Source organism: Archocentrus centrarchus, chromosome 20 (genome assembly GCF_007364275.1).
Source record: "Archocentrus centrarchus isolate MPI-CPG fArcCen1 chromosome 20, fArcCen1, whole genome shotgun sequence".
Lineage (NCBI taxonomy): Eukaryota > Metazoa > Chordata > Actinopteri > Cichliformes > Cichlidae > Archocentrus > Archocentrus centrarchus.
Window position 1 is genome coordinate 22,145,080 of NC_044365.1, and position 21,871 is coordinate 22,166,950.

Sequence of the window (21,871 nt, forward strand, 5' to 3'; positions counted from 1 at the left end):
ATTCCATCTTATTTGGCAGTTATGGTACAAAAGGCTCAGTGTATTGGCACATGCCCAACACCAGTTCTTTTAGTAGAAAAACACATTTCATGCTATTTTGTTTCAGTTTTAGAGGTTGATATTGTACCATTTACACTAACCTTTAAAATATTAAGTTAAATTGAGTTCAAGATTCTCCATGTAAACATGTAATAAAGCACTCAGTCATGCAATAGTCCAAAAAAATTTAAAGTCAATACCAAATGCCACAAATTGGAAGCCCAAAAGGTTCTGTTCAGAGGGGACACCAAGCAAAAACCACAAACTACCAGTATAGTGTATGATACACTTTCAGAGTTTAAAAAAAACAAAAAAAAAAAAAAAAAAACCATCTGTACAGTGAGAAAGCATCCCCTTCCTTCAGCTTTTCAAGCGGTACAGCTCATTTGATTTAAAAATAGTCCCTTTGAGTGCATTAGGCTGAAGTTCAGCCAATGATTTTAACTTTCAGATTCTTAAAACTACAGTTAATGCTTCAACAATGAATACATTTAAACCAATTCTTCTCCAAGCTTCTTTATTTTGTTGGATTCAATTTAAAAAAAAAAAAACAAAACAAAAACAAAAAAAAAAAAATCCAACTCTGCTTCTGAATTTAACACAGGGATACTATACACTTTAAAGAAAACCAAGTACTTTGTGTCACAACACAAATCCATTTCACTAAATAAAACTCTTGCCAAGAAGCATTGTTACCAGAACTCTGGTAAACCAAACTTATTTACAGACTTGAGCTTTCAGAGATTTTGAGCTGTGGTTCTTCTCCACGGATTTGATGACTCCTACAGCAACCGTCTGCTTCAGGTCTCTTGCTGCAAAGCGACCTGTGGGGACAAGCCAGTCTTAAACAAGGGCACAGCCAGGAGTGGAATTTAAAAAAAAAAAAAAAAAAAAAAAAAAAAAGAAAGTTGTGCATTAAGAAATTGATCTTTTACCTAAAGGAGGGTATGTGAAGAAGCTCTCCACACACATGGGCTTGATGGGAACCAGTTTGACTGTGGCAGCATCTCCAGACATGAGGATCTGCGGGTGGTCCTCCAGGTGCTTGCCTGTACGGCGGTCAAGTTTCTCCTTCAGCTCAGCAAAGCGGCAGGTGATGTGGGCTGTGTGGCAGTCCAGGACTGGAGAATAGCCCGCTTTGATCTTCCCTGGATGGTTCAGGATTATCACCTGAAGACAAGACAGTTTAGTGTGAACCCAAAAAAAAAAAAAAAATTTGAGTTGATATATACTGCACTGAACCGACCTGAGCTTCAAAGCTTCTGACATCGGAGGGTGGATCCTGCTGAGCGTTGCCTGCCACGTCTCCGCGCCGCAGGTTCTTGACGGACACATTCTTAATGTTGAAGCCCACATTGTGGCCTGGAAGAGCAGTCTCCAGCCCCTGGTGGTGCATCTCAATGGATTTGACCTCTGCAGTGAGCTTGGCAGGGGAGAACATCAGGGTCATGCCAGGCTTCAGGACACCAGTTTCAATTTTACCCACTGGCACTGTCCCAACTCCTGGAAGTGTGAAAACATTTTAATTTCAGTGTGTTTAGAAGACTTTCTACTCTAGATATAATGCTGCTTTCTCTGCTCTCGTTTTATTGATTGAGCTGCTCATTGAGCTCACAGGCTGAGTCATCAAGAAAATTCCAGGCAATCAAATCACTGCTTAAAGTCACCTCCAATTTTGTAGACATCCTGCAGAGGTAATCGTAGTGGTTTGTTGATTGTGCGCACGGGTGGTTGAATGGAGTCCAGGACCTCGAGCAGCGTTCTCCCACTTTTATTCCCTTCCCTTCGTCTCACTTTCCAGCCTTGGAACCATGGCATCTGTGTAGATGCTACTTTTACAGCACTGCAAGTCAACTTCTAAGGATTGTTTTTTTATTTTTTTTAAAAACATCTTTACCTTTTGCGTTGCTGAGATCATGTTCTCCCCAGTCCAGCCTGAAATTGGAACAAAAGGCACAGCCGTTGTGTCGTAGCCGATCTTCTTGAGGAAGCTGCTCACCCCTCGCACCACTTCCTCGAAGCGGCTCTGGCTGTAAGGAGGTTCAGTCAGGTCCATCTTGTTCACACAGACTATGATTTGCTTCACACCTAGGGTGTAAGCCAGTAAAGCGTGCTCTCTGGTCTGACCGCTTCTAGATACGCCGGCCTCATACTCCCCTTTGGCTGCAGAAACCACCAAGAGGGCAACATCAGCCTGAAATGACACAAGCTTTAGAAAAAGGCAGCTTGCATACCAGCAGATATTCACATTTCATGTACTTCTCACCTGTGATGTCCCAGTTATCATGTTTTTTATGAAGTCACGGTGGCCCGGAGCATCAATCACAGTCATGGTGTATTTCTGGGTGTTGAATTTCAGCAGCGTGATGTCAATAGTAATGCCTCGCTCCCGCTCAGCTTTCAGCTTGTCCAGCACCCAGGCAAATTTAAAGGAACTCTTCCCCATCTGGAAGTCACACAAAACAAGGTTAAACACCTCAGAAGCTGCAGGTTTCACAGCAACTGTTTCTTTACTCACTTCATTTGCAGCCTTCTCAAATTTCTCCAGTCTCCTTTGATCAATTCCTCCACACTTGTAGACCAGGTGTCCAGTGGTGGTGGACTTGCCGCTGTCAACATGGCCAATGATCACCACGTTAACGTGAGTCTTCTCTTTTCCCATGGCTGACGGTAGAGTCGCAGGGTAAACAAAAGTGCTGTAGGGTTTCAGAAACAACTTTTCTTTCTCTCGCTCTCTCAAATGGATCTGGCCACCCTGTTTGGAGAGCCTTTATAGCCTCCACAGGACACATAACTGGAGACAGGTGTGCTGCTTAATCAGGCTTAATTGGTATCAGTCACACTTTGATGACAAATGAAAACTGCTGAAAGGCAAAGTGGCTTTGAAGCCATGAGTGAAAATATTGAGATGCTTTGAGAATTAACCACAAATGGTGCTTTTTATTCAAAGAAGAAAAAAAAAAAAATTAGAACTTTTGTGTGCTGAAACAGACTCTCAGTTCTCTCTTGGGACCTTCCATCATGGATCCTTTGATGAGCTCAAATTACAGCCAGGTGAGTCTTCTTCTGGAGGTGGATCCTTTTCAACACCTGTCTCTCGCTGCTACTCATAGCTGAACAAAGGAAAACTGAACAGATAGTAGGCATGTTTTTAATATATGTGTTGTTGAGACTCAACAAATATGAAGACAAAAAACACCACTGATTGTTCAAAACAGATCAGGTAGATAATCTACTGGTTTGCAGTTGTGTTGAAATAGTACAGGTACAGTTTTGTCTACATGGTGTACAAGTCGGGATAACTTCCCTTTTGCTTTGCACTTTTTTTTTCGACAAAATCACAAATAATAGACCGCACATTGGTGCAGTGTTTAGCACTGCTGCCTCACAGCAAGAAGGTTCTGGGTTCAAATCTACCACCTGGCCCGGACCTTTCTGTGTGCAGTTTACATGTTCTCCCCATTCCTGCATGGGTTTCCTCCAAGTACTCCGGTTTCCTCCTATGGTCCAAAGCCATGCCTCTCACCCTGTGGCAGCTGGGAGAGGCTCCAGCTTGTTTGCAAAGGCACAGTTGAGAGCTCGTAGACTGTAGTTTTCTTCAGTATATTTAAACCTTGCTGCCAGGACTATGGAGAAACTGTGCTCCAGCCCTTTGTAAGCCACCTTTTATAGCAGTTTTAATAACTTTAAATCATTAAATGGTTTACCAATAGCATCTTACTTCAGTAGGTGAATAATGACAGGTGACAAAAATAATATGTGCTTTGTGATTATGTGAAAACTTGGACACTACATCAACAGCAGGACTCATCATGATAGTGGCCACTGGAACTTCTGGGAGTTGATTATAAACTAGATCTAAACAGATGGCATGGACAGCTGTAATGTTTTTGGACTAAAGTGGATGCATTGGATTCATGTTTTAATGTTGTTTTATCAAATAAAATGAACTACTGTGAAAGTGCATGATTCTGTCCCATTGCATTACTGATGTCACAGCCTCTGTCACCTTATGCACCCCTAACTGCATCCCTGTAGCATTATTTGCTTCATTTTTTTTTTCCCTCATTTACCTTTAAAATTTGAATTCAGAAGGTGAGGCTGAGATGGTTTGGACATGTGCAGAGGAGGGATGATGGATATATTGGACAAAGGATGTTGAAGATGGAGCTGCCAGGCAGGAGGAAAAGAGGGAGACTTCAGAGGAGGTTCATGGATGTAGCGAAGGAGGGCATGCCGAGGGCTGGTGTGACAGAGGAGGATGCTACGGACAGGGCGAGAGGGAGGCAGATGATCTGCTGTGGCGAGGCGGGGGGAGAGAAGGAATTAGAGGAGGGGAAAGAGGAGAATAAATACATACTAAATAAATTGTGAAATGAAACCCTCTTAAATATTTTCATCTTCAAATTGTAATTCCTATGTAGGAACAGAGAAAGTTTTGTATGAGTTGGCTAAGGTACCAATAGTATAAATAAATAAATACTATGATCATATTTTGTGAATTAAAGCTGTCAGTTATCATTAGCAGGCATTACTGCCATATTCAGGGACTCTGCTGCATGTATGCAAACCGAGGATAAAAAAATAAAAAAAAAAAACGCCGCCTGGAGGCGATATACTAGTTTATTGCCCAAGGGTACTTCGGTAGAAAAACTAAAGCTTTGACATCTGGTTGAAGGACGAGCTGTGTAAACGGCATCTACCTTCTATAGACCTTATTTAACCGGCGGTGAGATCTATGAATAGCGTCCTGTAATAGAAATTCGGTGGAAGTGACCGTTAAAACAATACAGCGGTTGTCGACTGACCGGGCTGATCTAATTTCAGCTCAGGACGGGGAGGAAGGTGTGTTAACTAACCCCCCCGCGCGCTCAGAGGTGGGACAAACCGAACTCCCCTCTCGTTTGACGCTGAATAGCTAACCCGGAAACGGCGGCAGCAAATCGCTGTTCCCTTTCTTTGAGCCCGGACCGCCGCACGTAGCGTGGTGTCCAGCCGTCGGCTGCCGTGTTTCTCTGCGAGCATCAAGGTAAAACACAAAGAAAATACTACTTTACACGCACTCTTTCTGCTCTCTCTGCGAGCCGCCTTCGCTGCCCGCCGGCTGCTTTTCATTGAAGCTTGTTCTGAGTGTTGGATTTTGCTCCTCGCAGGCAAAACTGTTGAATTAAAAAAAAAAAATCAGGTGAAATCCAACCTAGGCATGGTTAAGTTGGCGTAAAAGTAAAACGGGGGGGAAATACGAGCATGACGGTGTTACATCCTCGGTGTTCCGTTAACTTCCCCCTTTCAGAACAACGGTCGGTCTCTTAGAAGGAGGCATTAGGCTCCGCTGCTAGCAGGATTTCCCTTTATTTATCCACAGAGGCTGGACGATACATGCCTGCCCCTACCACCTCACCAACGGCCAGGCTATCAGCTGTGTTTGGCTTGTGTGCGCTGTTTTAAACTAACCGTATGGCTCTGGATTAAGACTGCGCGCTTACAGGCAGCAAATGAAGCAGCATTAAAGGAAATGCACACAGTGACAGATGGGGCAGCAGGTTCAGGGCTGTTTTGTCTTCCATCATATTTTTATTTTAAAAGCTGTGACCAGATTTTAAAGTGATGAAAGTGTTGTAAGCGGCAGCAGATTATACACACGCACGAAAAAGTCCTAAATTGGATCTGATGTTGGGTAGTTTAAGCCACTGCATGCTTCATATGCTCCTTATATGGGTGTCTTACATGTGTAGTTTCTAAAGTTGCCAAATAATAAGTACCTGAAAATGTGGACTCTTTTGCAGTCCAGCACTGGGATTTCTGTAGACTGCATGGTTAATCTTTGCATCAATTTTCAGTATAACCACAGTATATAATTTCCTGTCTGCTCAGAAGTGGAAATGAAACATCCAGACAGACCGATTTGTTGACAGCGTGCTTGGAAAGTGCAATGTCTACTTCAGATTGGTCTCAAAGGTCGCACGCTTGCTCCTGCTGCAATTTAGGAACCTTTAAGTGTAGTCAGACATGGAAAAGTTGCTCCACTGTCTTTTAAGATGGTTCAAGTCATTTCAGTGCACATCACCCGGATATTGCAGACTCATGCTTTATTTCACAATTGCTTACGGTCACATTCCCCTAGTGTGTGGCTTTAAAAAGGAGTGCATGCAGTGGAGAAGGAGGCATTAGGGCAAGCTCATTGAGGGGTTTTTTTTTTTCTTTCTTTTTTTTTGGGCCTTCCACATGATTTCTTATTTTTATAAGAATGAAAAAAAAGGAGGAAAATGCACAGATGTCTGTTTACCCCTGTAAGGCTATTTAGTGTAAAAGTAAATATTTGCATCCATTTTGCCACCACATGTAGAAGTGGCACGGAAGAATATATAATTTCCTTTCCGCCCAAAGTCTGCGGAAAGGTGCTGAAAGTGGAAGTGAAACATCTGCAGACGGGCGGATTTGTTGATGGTGTGTTAGGAAAGTGCACAACGTGCAGCTTTAAATTTATATCAAGGGCCTCGAGCTCGCGCCTGCTGCAAATTAGCAACCTTCCAAGTTTAGTTATACATGTAGAGAAAAAGTTGCTCCACTGTCTTTTTCAGATGGCACCAGTGATGCTTGCCAACCGGATATTGCAGACTCACACTTCATTTCAAAGATGTGACTTTTCCTCCTTTTGAGTCAGAAGCACCTCATATGTGGCTCTTAAAGGAAAAAAAAAAAGAGTAGGGGTGGAAGTATTTGCCATTTTACATCTGTAACTGAAAGAAGTACCACCTCTCCTTATGTATTTGGCCTTTCTTCCCCTCTTGTAGCCCTCTAAAGATTGACTGGAAGACACAACACTACCTGAGTCTTGCCACAGTTGTAAGATGTTAGACGAGGTAAAACTTGTTGCGCCCTGTCTCTTCCCCGTTCTCCCCTCGTGTGAACAGCCTGGATAATCGCTCTCCTCTGGAGCCAGCGTTTCCATATTTATTTATTTTAATAAAAGTTGCTGCAGTCACAAAAAAAAAAAAAAAATGCAAAAGCGAGGAGAAAGATTGCTTGTGACAAGACAATGTGTGGAGGAAGTCATTTATGTGAGCCTCTTTTTGGTCTCAGTTTGTGACTCAGCCATGAAATGAGAAAACGTGGCTCGCTCGGCCCTGTGTTTTCCCCTGAAAATTCCTGCAGGTACAGGCGTGCAGGTGTGCTTAGGCATGACCTTTTCTTCGAAATTAAATGAGGGTTGGATACTGTGACGCGTCAGCACTAAACTAAACAAATGTTGTAGGCCCTAGGGGTTATTTTTGTGGGTTTAATCTTGTGTTAGTCAGACAATAAGCTTTAGAAATTTATGCATCTTTGTAGTCAACAGCAGATAGAGTTGAATAGAATATAATAAACAAACCCTGCACTAAAGCAGTGCACATTTCTCCTGTGACAGGAGATTTTTGCGCATGCTTTCTCCAGCAGATGTAGTTCGGACAGTGCTCCAGCTGGAGGGGTAGAGTGAGTGTAATGGTGGTCAGTTTTAATTATTTATGATGTTTCCAGGAGTCCTCCTGAGCTTTTCAGTTATGTTTTACAGACCTGCGAACAAAACCACAGTAACATTTTTAGATTTCACGTTTATTGTTCTGGTAGCTTTACATTTCCTCACATTGTAGCGTTCCCAGGACCTCTGTCTGCAGCCCCACTCCCTTCAACACACCCGCTGGCTTCAGCTTGGGTTACTGCAGTTATTCCCGGTATGCTGATGGTCAGGCTATATTATATACAGTATCTCTGATGGTGAGTGGATCCTGTCACACTGAATGTCTCTTCTAGTTGAGTCATTATTGTAACACATCCAGCTCATGTATTATTGTGTGGCTTCTTTGCAGCAGTGTTGTGACATTACAGGCAGCCCAGCACATGTTTATTTACTACACAGTGACAGGATGCCTCAAGCATTTTTCATAATGTTGGCTCTGCCCACGTAGTCAAGCAGCACAAGATTATTTCCTGGTTTGGGATCTTAAATTAGGCTTTAATTTTAAGGACTACAATAACATGAGTGCTTGTGTAACACCATGCAGCCCTCAAATGACCCTTAAACGGTCCCCATAGAAAAGATTTACAAGTTGTCCACCCTTGTCTTTTTTTAAAAAGCACAGCATGCATGCTCTGTTTTGCTGTCTTAGGTTTATGCAAAAAGCTGTATTGATCCATTTCTCTGGCATAAATCTGTTTGTACAGTTATTGGGATTAACATCCTCTAACTCGTCTGGCATGTTCAGCATTCAGCTCTAACACCATTATCATGACATGGCCTTAATCCAAGGGAGCCGCTGACTTCAGCGTTTCAACTTTAAATTGATTTTTTTTTTCTCATATATGCATTTAAAGACACTTGAGTTATAATTCCAGTATTCATCCAGAAGTGGCCGCCAGGTTACTCTCAGGGTTTCCTGCATGCTGCAGGAAAAATCTGGTGCCCTCTAAAGAGGTTTTCATCTTTCACTGAAGGGAAATCATCAGGACTGCCATAAAATATTTTTACACTTTTTTTTTTTTAAAGTAGAGCTCAGTTTACTCTCACTTGAACATTTTTGTTTATCGACTGCTCCAAGAAATATCAGAAAAATGATAAACTTCTGTTAACTGCAGTAACAAACACCCTTTCCTTTAATTAGATGCAGGTCAGTCGTGCCTGTGTGCATGGCCACCTCCACGAAGGGCCACGCTGAGCCAGGAAAAACCCAGACTGTTATGACTAAAATGGGTGAAACCTTGTGGCGCTTCATGTTTCTGCATCAAATTTGGTAGAGCGAGCGATCCAGCACCGTCAGCGCTCACTGACTCAATGTTATCAGGCTGTTATTCATTCTCTAAGAATTTAAAGGTTTCCCGCAAGATTTTTCAAATCCCACTCTGATCTGATGATATGATTAGGGATATACCTGAGTATATGTGATTCTCCTTCCTTTGCTTTTGCTTGTCAGTTCATGTCCATCACAGTTGAATTGGTGACATATTTGAGTCATTTAGTAGGAAATGCTGACTGTACCCCCCCGCCCTCCCTCTCAGAGCAACATCTAAATCTGTGTTTCTTGAAAAAGAGCATTTACTTGGATCAGTCGTGTTTGTTTGACTTTGACACTTTGGCTTTAGTTGGTGTGGTCTCACCTTTTGAAACCTCGTTTCTTATATACTTCCTGCTGCTGTGGTGGCTAAGACAACCTTACCGAGGGACTTCTCCTGCCTTAATTAAACTATTATGAACTATGTACGTAGGCGCTGTGTGCTCTCAGCTGTTCGGTCCACAAACAGATGGATTTAATAGTTTTTTTGTTTTTTTTTGCCATGAAATGAGCATAGAAGGGTGGTCTGAGGCTGTGGAGGTCCTCACCAGGGTGGTTTGTGTTTGTAGCTTTGGCGCGGATGGCGAATCTGCTTTTGATGTGCGGCTCCTAGTGTTTGTGTGTGTGTGTTTGTGCGTGCCGCTAGACTCGAGCATTCCTCTCAACTTTCTCACCGCCGTCTGTGATGCTGGCTCATCTGAAGCCCAAAGCATGCACATAACGAGAAAAGATGGCAGTCTTGTATCATTTTTTTGTTTTGTTTTTTTTCCTCCTGCAGGCAGGAGGGCCTCAAGGTCTTTTAATGAGATGCTTTAAATTTGTGCTCACTGTATGGAGCAGCAGCAGCATCTCCAGAGCTGATGGGAATAAGAAGCAAAGTGGACTTTGCTGTGAGACTGTTGTAGATTCAGTGTCATTGAGCAGTCACAATGTTCCTGTGTATTGCTTTGTGTTTCTGCATACAGATTTTTCATATGTACTGATTCGTGTCCATGTATGTGAAATTTTCCACTTTTAAAGGTCAGAAAAGTCACACCACCTCTGATGCCTCAGCGGTGGTATGAAACCACAGTTCAAGTCATACAAGGAGCGTATTTTTACACTTGAGTTTGTGTTATTTTAGAGATGTTATTATCGTTAGAAAGGACTCGGTGAGGTTAAGGCACTAAAATTTACTGGGTTAGGTTTTAGGTGTTAAAAAACTGTGCTGCTAGGTTTTGGCGGTAAAATGAAACGAGCTGGTAGAGTTTAGAAAGAGGTCGTGGTCTGGGTGAAAATACAGAGGCTCCCACTTTTTTTTTTTAAAGCTGGTTGTATTGGTTGCCATGGTGACGGGGCTTCTCTGAAGGGTCTGGACATCATCCGTGATGCAGAAACGATAGATTTACCATTATAGCACATTAGTTTCCTAATTGACATTCGGCCATGAGACTGGGCTGGAATATACTACATTAAGGCTATAAATCTCATGGCTCACTCAATAGGGAGGAAAAACACTGACTTTGCCGCCCCCCCCAACACACACACACACACACACACACACACACACACACACACACACACACACACACACACACACACCTTTCACTCATGCACCGAAAATCCCTCGCGGCTCACATCACAGAAAATCTACAGAAGCGATGGCAGTGTTGAGGATTTTCTACTTTCACTTCATTCTGCTGTGTTCAGAGAAATATCCAATCATGATGAAAGCCACTGTGGAGATTTTTTGTTATAGCGTGTTAAACGGGACGGGCATGAGATCCTCATGTGGCTGCCTACATTTTCAGCAGACGCACAGAGCAGGCGTGCTACCCACAGATGGCAAACCAGCATGGTGGAAACCCAGTTTTTTTTTTTTGTTGTTTTTTTGCTTGGAAGTGTTGCTGTGCTGCCCCCGCACCAAACCTCCGTTTTCACATTGTATTAAATCTGTCACATAAAAATGAGGTGCTCCCACTTTCACCCCCAACTGCCTGTATTGTGTAGTTCTATCTAGATTTTTTAGCCATGCTTCATCCTTATGATGTATATCTAAATATATATCCTGAATGTTATGGGAAATAATCCGGGTAAACTGTAATCAACATTTTTAGACATTTTATTGGTGATAACAAGGGGTTAAATGGGATTTGGCAAGTGGGGTTCAGTATACCTGTTCAACTGCTCATTAATGCAGATATCCAATCAGCCAGTCACATGACACTAATTCAATGCATGAAGTTCAAACTGAGTATCAGAATGGGGAAGAGAGGTGATTTTGAACTTGGCGTGGTCATTGGTGTCAGATGGGCTGGTGTGAATATTTCAGAAACTGCTGAGCTGCTGGGATTTCCCCACACAGCCATCTCTAGGGTTTAGAGACTGGTCTGAAAAAGGCAAAGCAGTTCCCTGGGTGAAAATGCCTCGCTGATCCCAGAGGTCAGAGGAGAATGGCCAGACTGCTCCGAGCTGTTAGGAAGGCAACAAATAACCCCACATTACAACCAAGGTATGCAGAAAAGCATCTCTGAACACGCAACAGGTCAGACCTCGAAGCATATGGGCTACAGCACCGTGACACTCCGCCGAGTGGAAGACAACTGTAACTCGGGTCTAACACCTTGTTAAAACCAAGGTATGCAGAAGAGCATCTCTGAACACACAACACAGCAGAAGGCCACACCAGGTGCCACTGCTGTCAGCTAATTTTCACTTTTGGGCCCTTAGTGCCCACAGGAACATTGTTTAAACACCACAGCCTACCTGAGTATTGTCCCTTTATGACCACAGTGCTTTTCCTCCCTATTGAGTGAGCCATGATATTTATAGCCTTAATGTAGTATATTCCAGCCCAGTCTCACGGCAGAATGCCAATTGGGAAACTAGTTATCTTTTATTCTTCCTTTATTCCAATAAAAGGGTAATCATTTTATCTATGTGAGCACAGTGTTAGAGATAACAGTAACATTTATAATGGATCTGTGTACCAGAGTCTGGTTGCACGATTGACTGTAAATTCCTGGCACAGTGTAAACATTTCAGTCCAGCGGAGAAGAACAAGCCCTCATCGAGCATTTGTTGTGTCATTTCAGTTCAGGCATCTCCAGCTCATGTAAGCGATCTGTGGGAGATTTCTTAATGAAATGATTTTCCACAGAGGCTCTGCGGGCTTCAGTAATTTCAGTCACACAGCCGATATCCCCCATCAGTCCCCAGCTCTCGCTCGCCAGAGGGGAAAGGGGAATACAAGTTGTCATGACAACCCAAGTTTTAATGGAAGATTTATTCAGAGGTGTCGAAACCAACCACGCAACTGCTGGTTTTAAATCCCAGTGTTACTTTATTCTTTTTGGTTCTGGAAATACTCACAAGTCCGCATGTACGGTCTCCGCTCGTTTTGCCGCTCTGGGCCCCTCGACCAAATGGCCTGCATTTTACGGCGAGACTCCATCATTAGAAAATCTGCGCCTTTTGTTTTAAACATACACAAGCTTCATTTATTCAGCTGCAGTATTTAAAGTGGATCCTAAAACAGGCTACGCAGGTTTAATTGGAGGTATTGTCGGTTTTGGAAAGGGCTGTTAGCAGCTGTGTTGGAGCTCGTTAGTGACCCATATGTTGCATCTAGTGTAAATGTTTAAAATCTCAGTATTTCTAAGCACTTCACTGGCTTTTTATTAGCTTTACATTACATTTACAAAAGTTGACCCAGCATGCATGTCTCTGGGCTGTGGGAGGAAGGTGGAGTACCCGGGTGGAGCTGATCCACGTACGGGGCAAGCATGCAAACTCCACACACAGGCCCCAGCCAGCTGGTGGATTCAACCCAGGACTGAGGCGACAGTGCTAACCACTGCACTACTGTGCTGTCCTATAAGAAGACCTGTTAGACTCATTTCAACTCCACCTGTATTCTTGAATCACTACTCCAAGAATACTACTACTACTAGATTAGATTTACTTGATTGATTGTTCAAAATAACCCTTTTTTGTTAAATCTTACATTGGGCCTAGATGCAGCACTTCAGGTCATCCATCCTCTTTCTCTCTTTTTAATCTGGGTTTGTTTTGATTGGCTACCCCCTGCAAACAGAGGGTTTGAAGCAGCAGATGGTTGCCTGAGATGACCATGTGGATATTTCCTCTCTTTGACACCATATGGATCAAAGTGTCTGTCTGAAACCAAGTATTTGTTTGGAGCAGTCTAAGCTGATCTTAAATATTCTGCAATACCTGAGAAATCTGAAGTTTCAAAATCCGGTTTTATCTATGTGCATGACAACTGGACATGCTCCAGATCTCATTGCATGCAGCACATGTTTTGGGCCACCCATGTTGCTATTGAGTTTTTCATGTGGGTGAGTAAAATTAATTAATGATATTATTAAAATAAAATAATTATTTTTGGATGAAGAACCTGGCACGAGAAGCGTGGCTGACTCCAGGGTGACTGAAACACTGAATCGTGAACGCCCACAGCGAGGGGTCGCACCAGTTAACTGACTGTTATTTCCTCTCTGATTGCTTTGATTTTTTTTTTTTTTTTTTTTTAACGCTGCTTGGAGGAATGAGCAAAGTTGAATCACCCCACACACATGCTCAGACACAGCCAGTGCTGAATGAACTCATCATGTGGGTCTTTTCCTGCAGCAGCACTCAAGTGATTGACTGTGTACTTCTGCACACACAGTTTGAACCATACACCTCAAAAGCATGATGGTGGTTACAAGTAGAGATCATAGTCATTTGCCTTGGGATAATCTGGTTTAATTTAAAGAAGCAAGAGGGAGAAAGAGAGAGAGCTAGAGCAGCCTCATGCTTATTGTATTGGTTGTAACAAGCAGGGAAGGCTCAGACCAAAGTGCTGTAAAACAGCATCTAACCTTCGTGCTTGGCTTTTTAGCCAAGCTACCAGCTGGCCTGCACTCCAATGGTTCATCCATTTGGTTTAGGCTGAAATAGCTCAACAGTTGAATGGCTTTTGATGAAGTTTTATACAGTCACAACTCTGGCTGTTGGATTTTTTTTCTTTTTTCCCATTTCATTTGATGCATTTGTGCTCCCCTGAGGATGAATTGTAACAACTCTGGTTGGATACTTTGAATTTCCATTTCCACAGACAGTATGATCTGTGTCAGGTTACGTCACTCTGCACTTTGTGTTTAGTGCATGACCTGTTTAAAACATGAACTTAACTACTGTGATGTCACCCACTGTTTCTAGACTTTGCATCCTGAACCCTCAACATTAGCATTTTGGCAGCTGCCATATTAGTGTTTTGGAGCCAGAAGCAAGCTTGGTTAGTAAGCTGCATCCAGCAGTATAATGTAATGCACATATAAATATCAGTGTAATGCAGTGCTTCTCAAATAGTGGGGTGCGCTACCAGGGGGGGCACATGCTTTTTTTTTTTTTTTTGCCGTACTAGAATAAAGTGTAATTGCACATCCACAACAGTAGGTGGCAGAGTGTGCGCAGTAATAGCTCTATGGTGCATGTTTTTTTTTTTTTTTTTGGGCTTCACACCCTAGAGCAGGCTCCGCAGCGACTATCTATAATCGCGCTGGAGAGTGGTGGTGGGGGGCGCAAAATTTTTTCTTCTTCTTAGGAGGGGCATAACAGAAAATAATGGAGAAGCACTGGTGTAATGTAACAGACTAATAACATACTAGAATTTCACTCGCCAACAAACCTGAAGCCTAAACTTCCCGGACGAGCTGTATCACACAGCAAGTGATAATGTTAGTCAGATAATTCAATTAAAACTGCACCAAAATGCACCAGCAGCACACACAATCGAGAGGTCCAGTTCAGTGACTTGAAGTGGTAGAGGTGAGGTATAGCATACTCCTGTCAATCAAAGCAGCAACGCCCCAACTCCAGTATCCAGGTGGAAGTTATTAAGTCACTAAACTAGAGCTGTTATGAAGAGAGAAATTATCCACAGAGACCACACTGCTGCTGTAAACTTGGGCGTTTTAACATGGGAGTCTATGGGGACTAGGGTTTAATCCCGGGATCCGGGATTCCCGGGAAATGCGATCAGAACCATTTCCCGTTTCCCGGGAAACGTTAGACGGGAAACCGGGAAAAAAGTCGCGCGCGTCGATTTGACTTTCAGAAAGAAAAGAAAGCTTCAGAATGTTAAATTTAAGGAAATATTGAGAGAAGGGTTCGTTTAATGCGAAAAGCATTACTCTTCATTTCAGGCACGTTCAGCCTCCGTTTAAGGCTTCAGCCTTCATCTCAAGCGTTTTAATAGAGGTATTACACAGTTGTGCTTTTTTCCTCTTTAATTTGTTGAAATCGTAGGCAATGTGTTTACCCTAAGGTATTTTGTATTATATAATTTTATATTATTATATATTGTTATATTAGATCATATAGCCTATAAAATTTGCCTGCCCTGAACAATAAAGAAATATCTGTATAACTTCGAGTGTTTCTTTTTTCTCATTTGCAGCCGCTTACTAACAATCATGAATTAGGATACGGGCCTAATGTGTGAAGAAATTATCATGAAATAGATTGCTTTAACATATTTCGCTTTTAAAATGGAGTTGAGTAAAATGTATATTTTTTAGGCTATAAGGATCGGCCAGTTTTTCAAAAGACGATTCACAGCGAACCTACTTTAACCCTCAGACACGGTGTTATAAATTTGTTGTTGCCAGAATGGCAATGACCAAGTCGTAGTGCATTACTCAAGGCCCTGTGTTATGCCATATTATAGTGTAGTACAGTAGTTAACTTTTCAATGACTATTACAGCGTTCCACTGGTGGAGATATAGCGCAACAGATGTCGCCACGACAGCGTGGCTGAGCCATTATCAATGCTGTGGAGATGAACCGTATTGTTTTGCACCAGCAGTTGTAAAATATCTTGGTATAATTCCATGTACAATGGAGGAATATTCGAATTATATTTGTTAAGGGAGTGTTGAGGAACGATACAAAACCGCATAGCTCGAGCACTCGAATGCTGAGATGTAGGTTTTATTGCGTTAATCAAGCCGACGTTGCCCCCTACTGGGCATAACAGGACATAGCTGGAAAGCTACCTCTACAATATCACAATAGGTTAAGGCCGACACAGGCTACAGAAGATCTAATTAAAATAAATAAATAAATAAACTTTTTCCCGGGATTCCCGGGAAATGGCTCGTCATTTCCCGGGATTTGATTCATGTCATTTTCGGGAAAAATATTAAACCCTAATGGGGACGCACTACACTCCACTTTGGGACCAGCCTCAAGTGGCTGTTAGAGGAACTGCAGTTTCAGGTGCTGCAGATTTGGGTCTATTTTTCAGCCCAGGAAGTTGCCACTTGGTTTAGTACTTAGGAACGGTTAGCAGCATACTAACACTTTAAACCAGCAAATGATCGTGAGATACATTATAGCTGACAAAATCTGTTGTGTGTATGTGGCATGTAACAGCTGCTGGCATGGTTGTAAACATTTTGTTTACATTTTGTTTGGCTTAACTGTAACCTCTATAACTTCATATGCTTATTCATGCACTGATTTGGCTGTATGTTGAGACCCCAGCTGTGTTTGGGATGCATAGCAGACTCTCATGATGCCCTGCTACAAATGCCCCAGTCAGCTCTGTTGGATTAGGAGAAGATCATTCGTTTTTACAGAGAGAAAGCAAAAAGGCTGTTACGCCCCCCTTTTTTCAGGTTCACAAGGATGTCTCTTCATTGTTTCTTCTTTTTCTTGTTCTTCTTCTCTCCGGTTTCACATTTGTAGCTTGGCCTTTTCACATTGTCTTATTTCATCATGTTTGCCCTCCTCTCTCTCTCTCTCCCTCCCTCGGCCCTCACTGTTCTTGTGGTTTTGAAGTTTCAAGGTTTGAAGTCTGATCACATTCATGCATGACCAACACTCCTGCCACCGCTGTGCATTTGTATGCAGGCTGGCTGCCTTGGTCCTAATGGTCTCACAGTCTACTGAGCGTGCACTCTCAATCAGGGCCGCACAACTTGTGAAACGAGCTTGTGGCTTGCAGACTATTGAATCTTAAAACTGAGAGTTGTGAGGTGATCCTTGTCTTACCTAAACGCACACAAAAAAAAGCCAGTCGTAAACATTTCAGTCTCTCAAACTTCTTATTTATGGAGCAGTTTTAGGTATTGCCACGTCTCAATAAATGGACGCAAGCGTGAGTTGGGTGAGTGAGTTGTGCTGTAGTGCTCTTAAAGGAGGAAGCATGGAGCCTTGTAGAAAACCTGAAGTGAATCAGAGGAAGTGTTACATAATAGGAAGTGGTGTGCTTTTTTTTTCATGTGATTGTTTGTTCCATGTTTTTTTTTAATTTTTTTTTTCTAAAAACTTACTTATTAGCCCAGTTTTCTCAAGGTAGGTACATTAGGATAGGAGAACTACCCTGTTATTGCCTGTGTGATGTCTTGTAGCCTTTTCGGTAGTGTTACATTTCCCAAGATGACGTGCAGTCTTTTCTAATGGGTGTAACCAGTATGTGTGAAGTGAGCTCCGTTAGCGTTATCCAACTTTGGTAAAGTGTCATTTGGTAAAGTGAAAATGCACAAAAAAGCCGTTTAGTTTTGTCTTTTGTGCATTTAAAATAAGTTAGCTGAAGTTTGTCTGTAGGAGGAGCAGTGATGTCACAGGTTATCTCTAGCTGCTGATGGTTTTAGATCTTTAAATCATTTTGTTTATTTATTTATTTAGTTTTGTCAGGCTCGAGATTGTAAAGTTTTACGTTTTTGTTGCTGTGCTTCAGAGGCTGACCTCTGCTGGAGGACTTTGACCCGCGGCCACCTACCAGGCCGGGCCTCCCTGCTCCTGCCGGACACACAGCTCCACTGCTGGTAAGTCCTCGAAGCTGCTTTTCTGTTCATTTGCTAATCAGCAACATTAATGCTGCTATTTAATAAATTGGGGGAGGACTGAAACAGATTACATGTGATAATTTCAGGTCTAAATTATATGATTTTGCTTCAGTTGTGAAGAAATCGCTGCTTAATTCATTCTAATGTACAGAAAGAGGCTGAGACAGTCTGCTTTACATGTTCAAGGCACAAATGCATTTAAAAGCTGAAACTTTAGCAAGTTTCCGATAGATTCAGACTGTATTTGTAGCAGTGAGAGCATATGGGTGCATGTGTGTATGTATGCATTAGTGACTCCCAAAGTGTGGACTGTGAGAGGTAATTTCTTTTAAGTGAAGTTCTTAATGCTTAAAAGATTTTAAGTAGATAGGAATACAGAATTTAAAAAGTTGCACCTTTTAAAGGTTTCAGCATAAGATTGAAGATAAAGATTTGCGTGTGCCTCAGGAGATTCTCACATGACGTTTGGGAATGGCTGAATTAAATAATTTAGCGCAGAACTTTCTGCTCTGCTAATATTTTGTTTGCACAGTATTTTTGTGATAAATAAATGAGCAACAGAGTCAACTGTTGCCTCTCCAGTGAGTCTGAACTCCAGCTTGGCTGTCTTGGACTGCAGCTGCTGATGGCATTCCTTGTTCTGCTGTGCAGTGGCACATTAATCTGATCCAGGGAATGTTGCTCCAGCTTGAAGTGGAGATCCAGAGCAGGAAAAACATTTGCAATTGCCAGCTGCAGCTCAAGACAGTGGAGCTGGAGTGCACCGACTGTGGACAATCTCCTCTCTGAGGAAACAGCTGGACAATGATGACATTTGGTTGGCTGGTTTGGTTCTTCCAGCCCACCCTCCGAAGCATCCTTGGGCAAGATATTGAACTCCAAATTACTCCTGATGTGTGTGTGTGTGTGTGTGTGTGTGTGTGTGTGTGTGTGTGTGTGTGTGTGTGTGTGTGGTTATAAAGCACTTAAGGCTTAGAATAAAACGCTGTTTGGATGTGTGTGTGTGAATGGGTTAATTAGCTTCATAACTCCATTTACTACAACAGCAACATGGCCAGCAGCTTGGACAGGAAACACCAGAACTAGCTTGTTAGCAGAGTAAACTTTCAAAATAAGTGCATAGGTATGGGTCTGGTTGCAAAGAATGTGTGTCAGGACAGTGTTTTCTAACTTGGGCTGCTCAAACTTCATATTAGCTTTGGTTGAACTCTATAACGTGCCTTTGTCTGTGATTCCTTGCATTGGAATGACATTACATTCGGACACCAAATCCACACGTTTCACCTGTGCATCATTTCCATCAATGCAAAAATTGACTCTTAAGCTATTTTTATTCTCAGCTTTTTTCCCTCCCCACCACTGATTACCATCTGCTTATCTGCTGTTATTTTGTTTGCATGCCTATTTATATCTGCACATAGACATAACTGCTATCTTTCCTAATTTGCATTGACTGCAGGTGCTTAAAGGTTTTTGAGATCATTTGTGTATTTTCCCACTTGTTTAGGTCATTGTACATACTGAGAAATGTTAAATGAATGGAGGCATTTCTCTAAATAGAAGCTGAGTCAGTTATTTTTACTTTCTTTCCACTGGTAGTGTTTTCCATGCTAATGTGGGTTTAGCATAGGTGGCAGAATCAGTTAACTATGGTCTCATTTACAGAGTTTGGTTTAAATCACAAACACAGGTGGCACACTCTGCATTCTTAGTTTGCTCATTTTATACAAGGTACTTTTTTTTTTTTTATAAAGGGGACATTAAGGCCAGGTCCCTTGGCACTTGAGTCCCTGTGTATTTTCACCTCCTACTATCCAAACTTAAGAAATCATAAGTGCATTTACTTAAAAACAATAAAAATCAAACCCTTCACCATTTATCTTCTTGTCTCTGGTGGAAGAGCTACTCCTATAATTGCCCGTGTGAATAAAATTTCAGCTTATTTTTCTGAAAGCCAGCCCCTCATTTCATTGAGGTTTAAGTGTTAGTAGTTCTGTGTGCACAGATACAGATGTGTCATTATGTAAGCCTGCCTGTGGTGCACCTATGCCTATTATAGTCTTAATGTGCAGCTCAGTGGGTGTATGTGTAGTACTGGCTACAGGAAATGAACTGCATTGTGGGCCATAAAAAGGAGTTGAGTAATGTAGGTGCTCCCGACTTCCTGCCCCCCCAAGGCCAGAGTGTTTATGTAACCACAGGGCACCGGGTCATGGCTCACGTGAGGAGCTGGCATCTCTGGTGTGGGTGGTAAATTTGTTTAATAAGTGGTCACTTTGATGGACTTAAATTCACTCGCTGCACAGTTTAGGCCCAAATATTTTAGTACTATGTTGTTTTAATGCATAATTTCTCCCTGCTTTCATGCGTGCCCATCCCTGTTGTATTTTCCTCTGTATCTCCTTGGAAATTGTTACCATGCCACACAGCTATCATTTGATTGGCTAAACTGGGGTGCTGGAATGCTGTGCTGCTTTGACAGCTAAGCCTCAGGTGGTTCATATATAGGATTGCTAAGTCAGTGTGTCTCCATGCGAGACTTAATGTGCCTGCTTGTGTGTATAGGCTAATGCCATGCTGCTGTGGTGCCTTACTGAGACTCAAATCCATTCACTTAAATGGCCTGAATGGTTGCTATTTTAGTCGGTACGCAGTATATGATCTTGCGGCAGTGTAGGGGAACATAATATGTGATGCACTAGATGTGAAGAAAGGGAATGGAATGAGTTAATGTAGCAGCCTATGGTTTGTGTGAAAAGATGGAGGGTGGATTAACCCTGCTTAAGCCAGGGGGGAGGGTGGTAGCCACAGATGAAGCTTTTTTAGACTCTCATAATTGGGTCAACACTGCCCCCAGCTGGTGAAGTGTTGCAGTGTTATATTTGTGAACATGCGTGCAAAATATTGTTGAATTGTGCTCCTATTCATAGCTCTAAACTTGCACCAAATTTGCAGATAGAAGCTATATTTTGAACAGTTTAACCTATTCAGTCTCAGATCACATAAGTCAGTCACTGGTCAGTTTTATTTTCTTTTTCTACATGAATATCAGTTTCTCCACTCTTGACGCTGCACGTGGAAGCTGCACTGGCTTCCTGCTCTCAGCCCCACCCTCTGAGTAGGTCATTTGAGATGATACGTCTGAATGGATGTAATATGTAGAGTGGCTCATTATGTCAGCTAAAAGCTCCCATCTTCTCCTAGGTTATCTATTATTTATGCCACTGGAGGCTTGACACCGTGTAACTTCCTGCCTAGGTTTTCCTTGAGGAAGCTCACAGGCTGCAGGCATACATGTTTAGAAAAACTTAACACGTGGGAAGCTATTTGTAGACATTGAATTAACATATAGGGTGGAGAAATGTCATTTTATTTTTAGAGATATGGGAGCGCCTGTCCTTAAATAGCTACTTATCAGCACTGGATGGTGCTGTTGGATCTGGCATCAGAGCTGCTCTTCAACTCAGTAAGATGACATTTGTATGTCTTGCAGAAGTATTCTGCAGGGTTTCCAGCAAGAAACAGTTTACTGCATAATCAGGTTATTGTAAATATTCTCACTTTCCTTCATTTTTAAGTTAAACACAAAGATCCACAAAACCAGGATGTGCCAGTATAAGCTTTGGGAGTGGTCCCCCTCATCCTTCCTGCCTTGTATGCACAGCTGCTTTCATCCTCCAGATGGCACTCGTCTCCTACTCAATGAAAATATCAGTTCTCTACAATCTGACACTCATCATCACTCCAAAACCTCCTCTGTGCCCCACCCAAAATCCTGTTAGGGTAATATTCTGCAGGAGGGAAAAAAAAAAAACATTCAATGCAATGTTTGTTTCATAAATTCAAATTAGGCTTAAATTTTAAATGACGTCTGCACCTCAATAATGTTGTGAGCAAGTAAGATTAAAAGATGCCATTGACGTTGGTCGGTCAAAGGTCAGTCAAGTAATGATGGTTGGGGGGGGGTCTGTTTCTGCAGAGGAACGAGGGAGATCTGTGTGTGAATCAATTTAGGAAGCAGCTGCCTCGAGGGAGGTGCTACTTAGACCACGACAGTGAGTCAGTGCGCCCACTTAATGATTTCCTAACACATCCCTGGAAGAAGTCAGAGGACTCTCAAGGGCAGGGTGGGAGGGTGTGGAGCACCTCGTTCTGAGATGGATGGAGCAGAAAATGAAAAAGTA

The 21,871-nt window shown here is 42.4% G+C and overlaps 2 protein-coding genes across 2 annotated transcripts in view; one reads left to right on the forward strand and one right to left on the reverse strand.

Moving 5' to 3' along the window:
• Nucleotides 1-671: 671 nt before the first annotated feature.
• eef1a1l3 (eukaryotic translation elongation factor 1 alpha 1, like 3) lies at nucleotides 672-2,740 on the reverse strand. The gene is made up of 7 exons (XM_030756513.1): nucleotides 2,558-2,740; nucleotides 2,306-2,485; nucleotides 1,937-2,233; nucleotides 1,707-1,857; nucleotides 1,286-1,542; nucleotides 975-1,209; nucleotides 672-863 (listed from the first exon to the last, which is right to left on the reverse strand). The coding sequence occupies exons 1-7, from the start codon at nucleotides 2,699-2,701 to the stop codon at nucleotides 757-759; spliced, it is 1,371 nt and encodes a 456-aa protein (XP_030612373.1). The 5' UTR covers nucleotides 2,702-2,740; the 3' UTR covers nucleotides 672-756.
• A 2,089-nt stretch (nucleotides 2,741-4,829) lies between these two features.
• fam49bb (family with sequence similarity 49 member Bb) overlaps nucleotides 4,830-21,871 on the forward strand; it is a 38,932-nt gene continuing 21,890 nt past the window's right edge. Inside the window, exons 1-2 of the mRNA XM_030756504.1 lie at nucleotides 4,830-5,068; nucleotides 17,579-17,666. The gene's annotated coding sequence lies outside the window, so the exon portion shown is untranslated. The remainder of the gene's footprint in view (nucleotides 5,069-17,578; nucleotides 17,667-21,871) is intronic.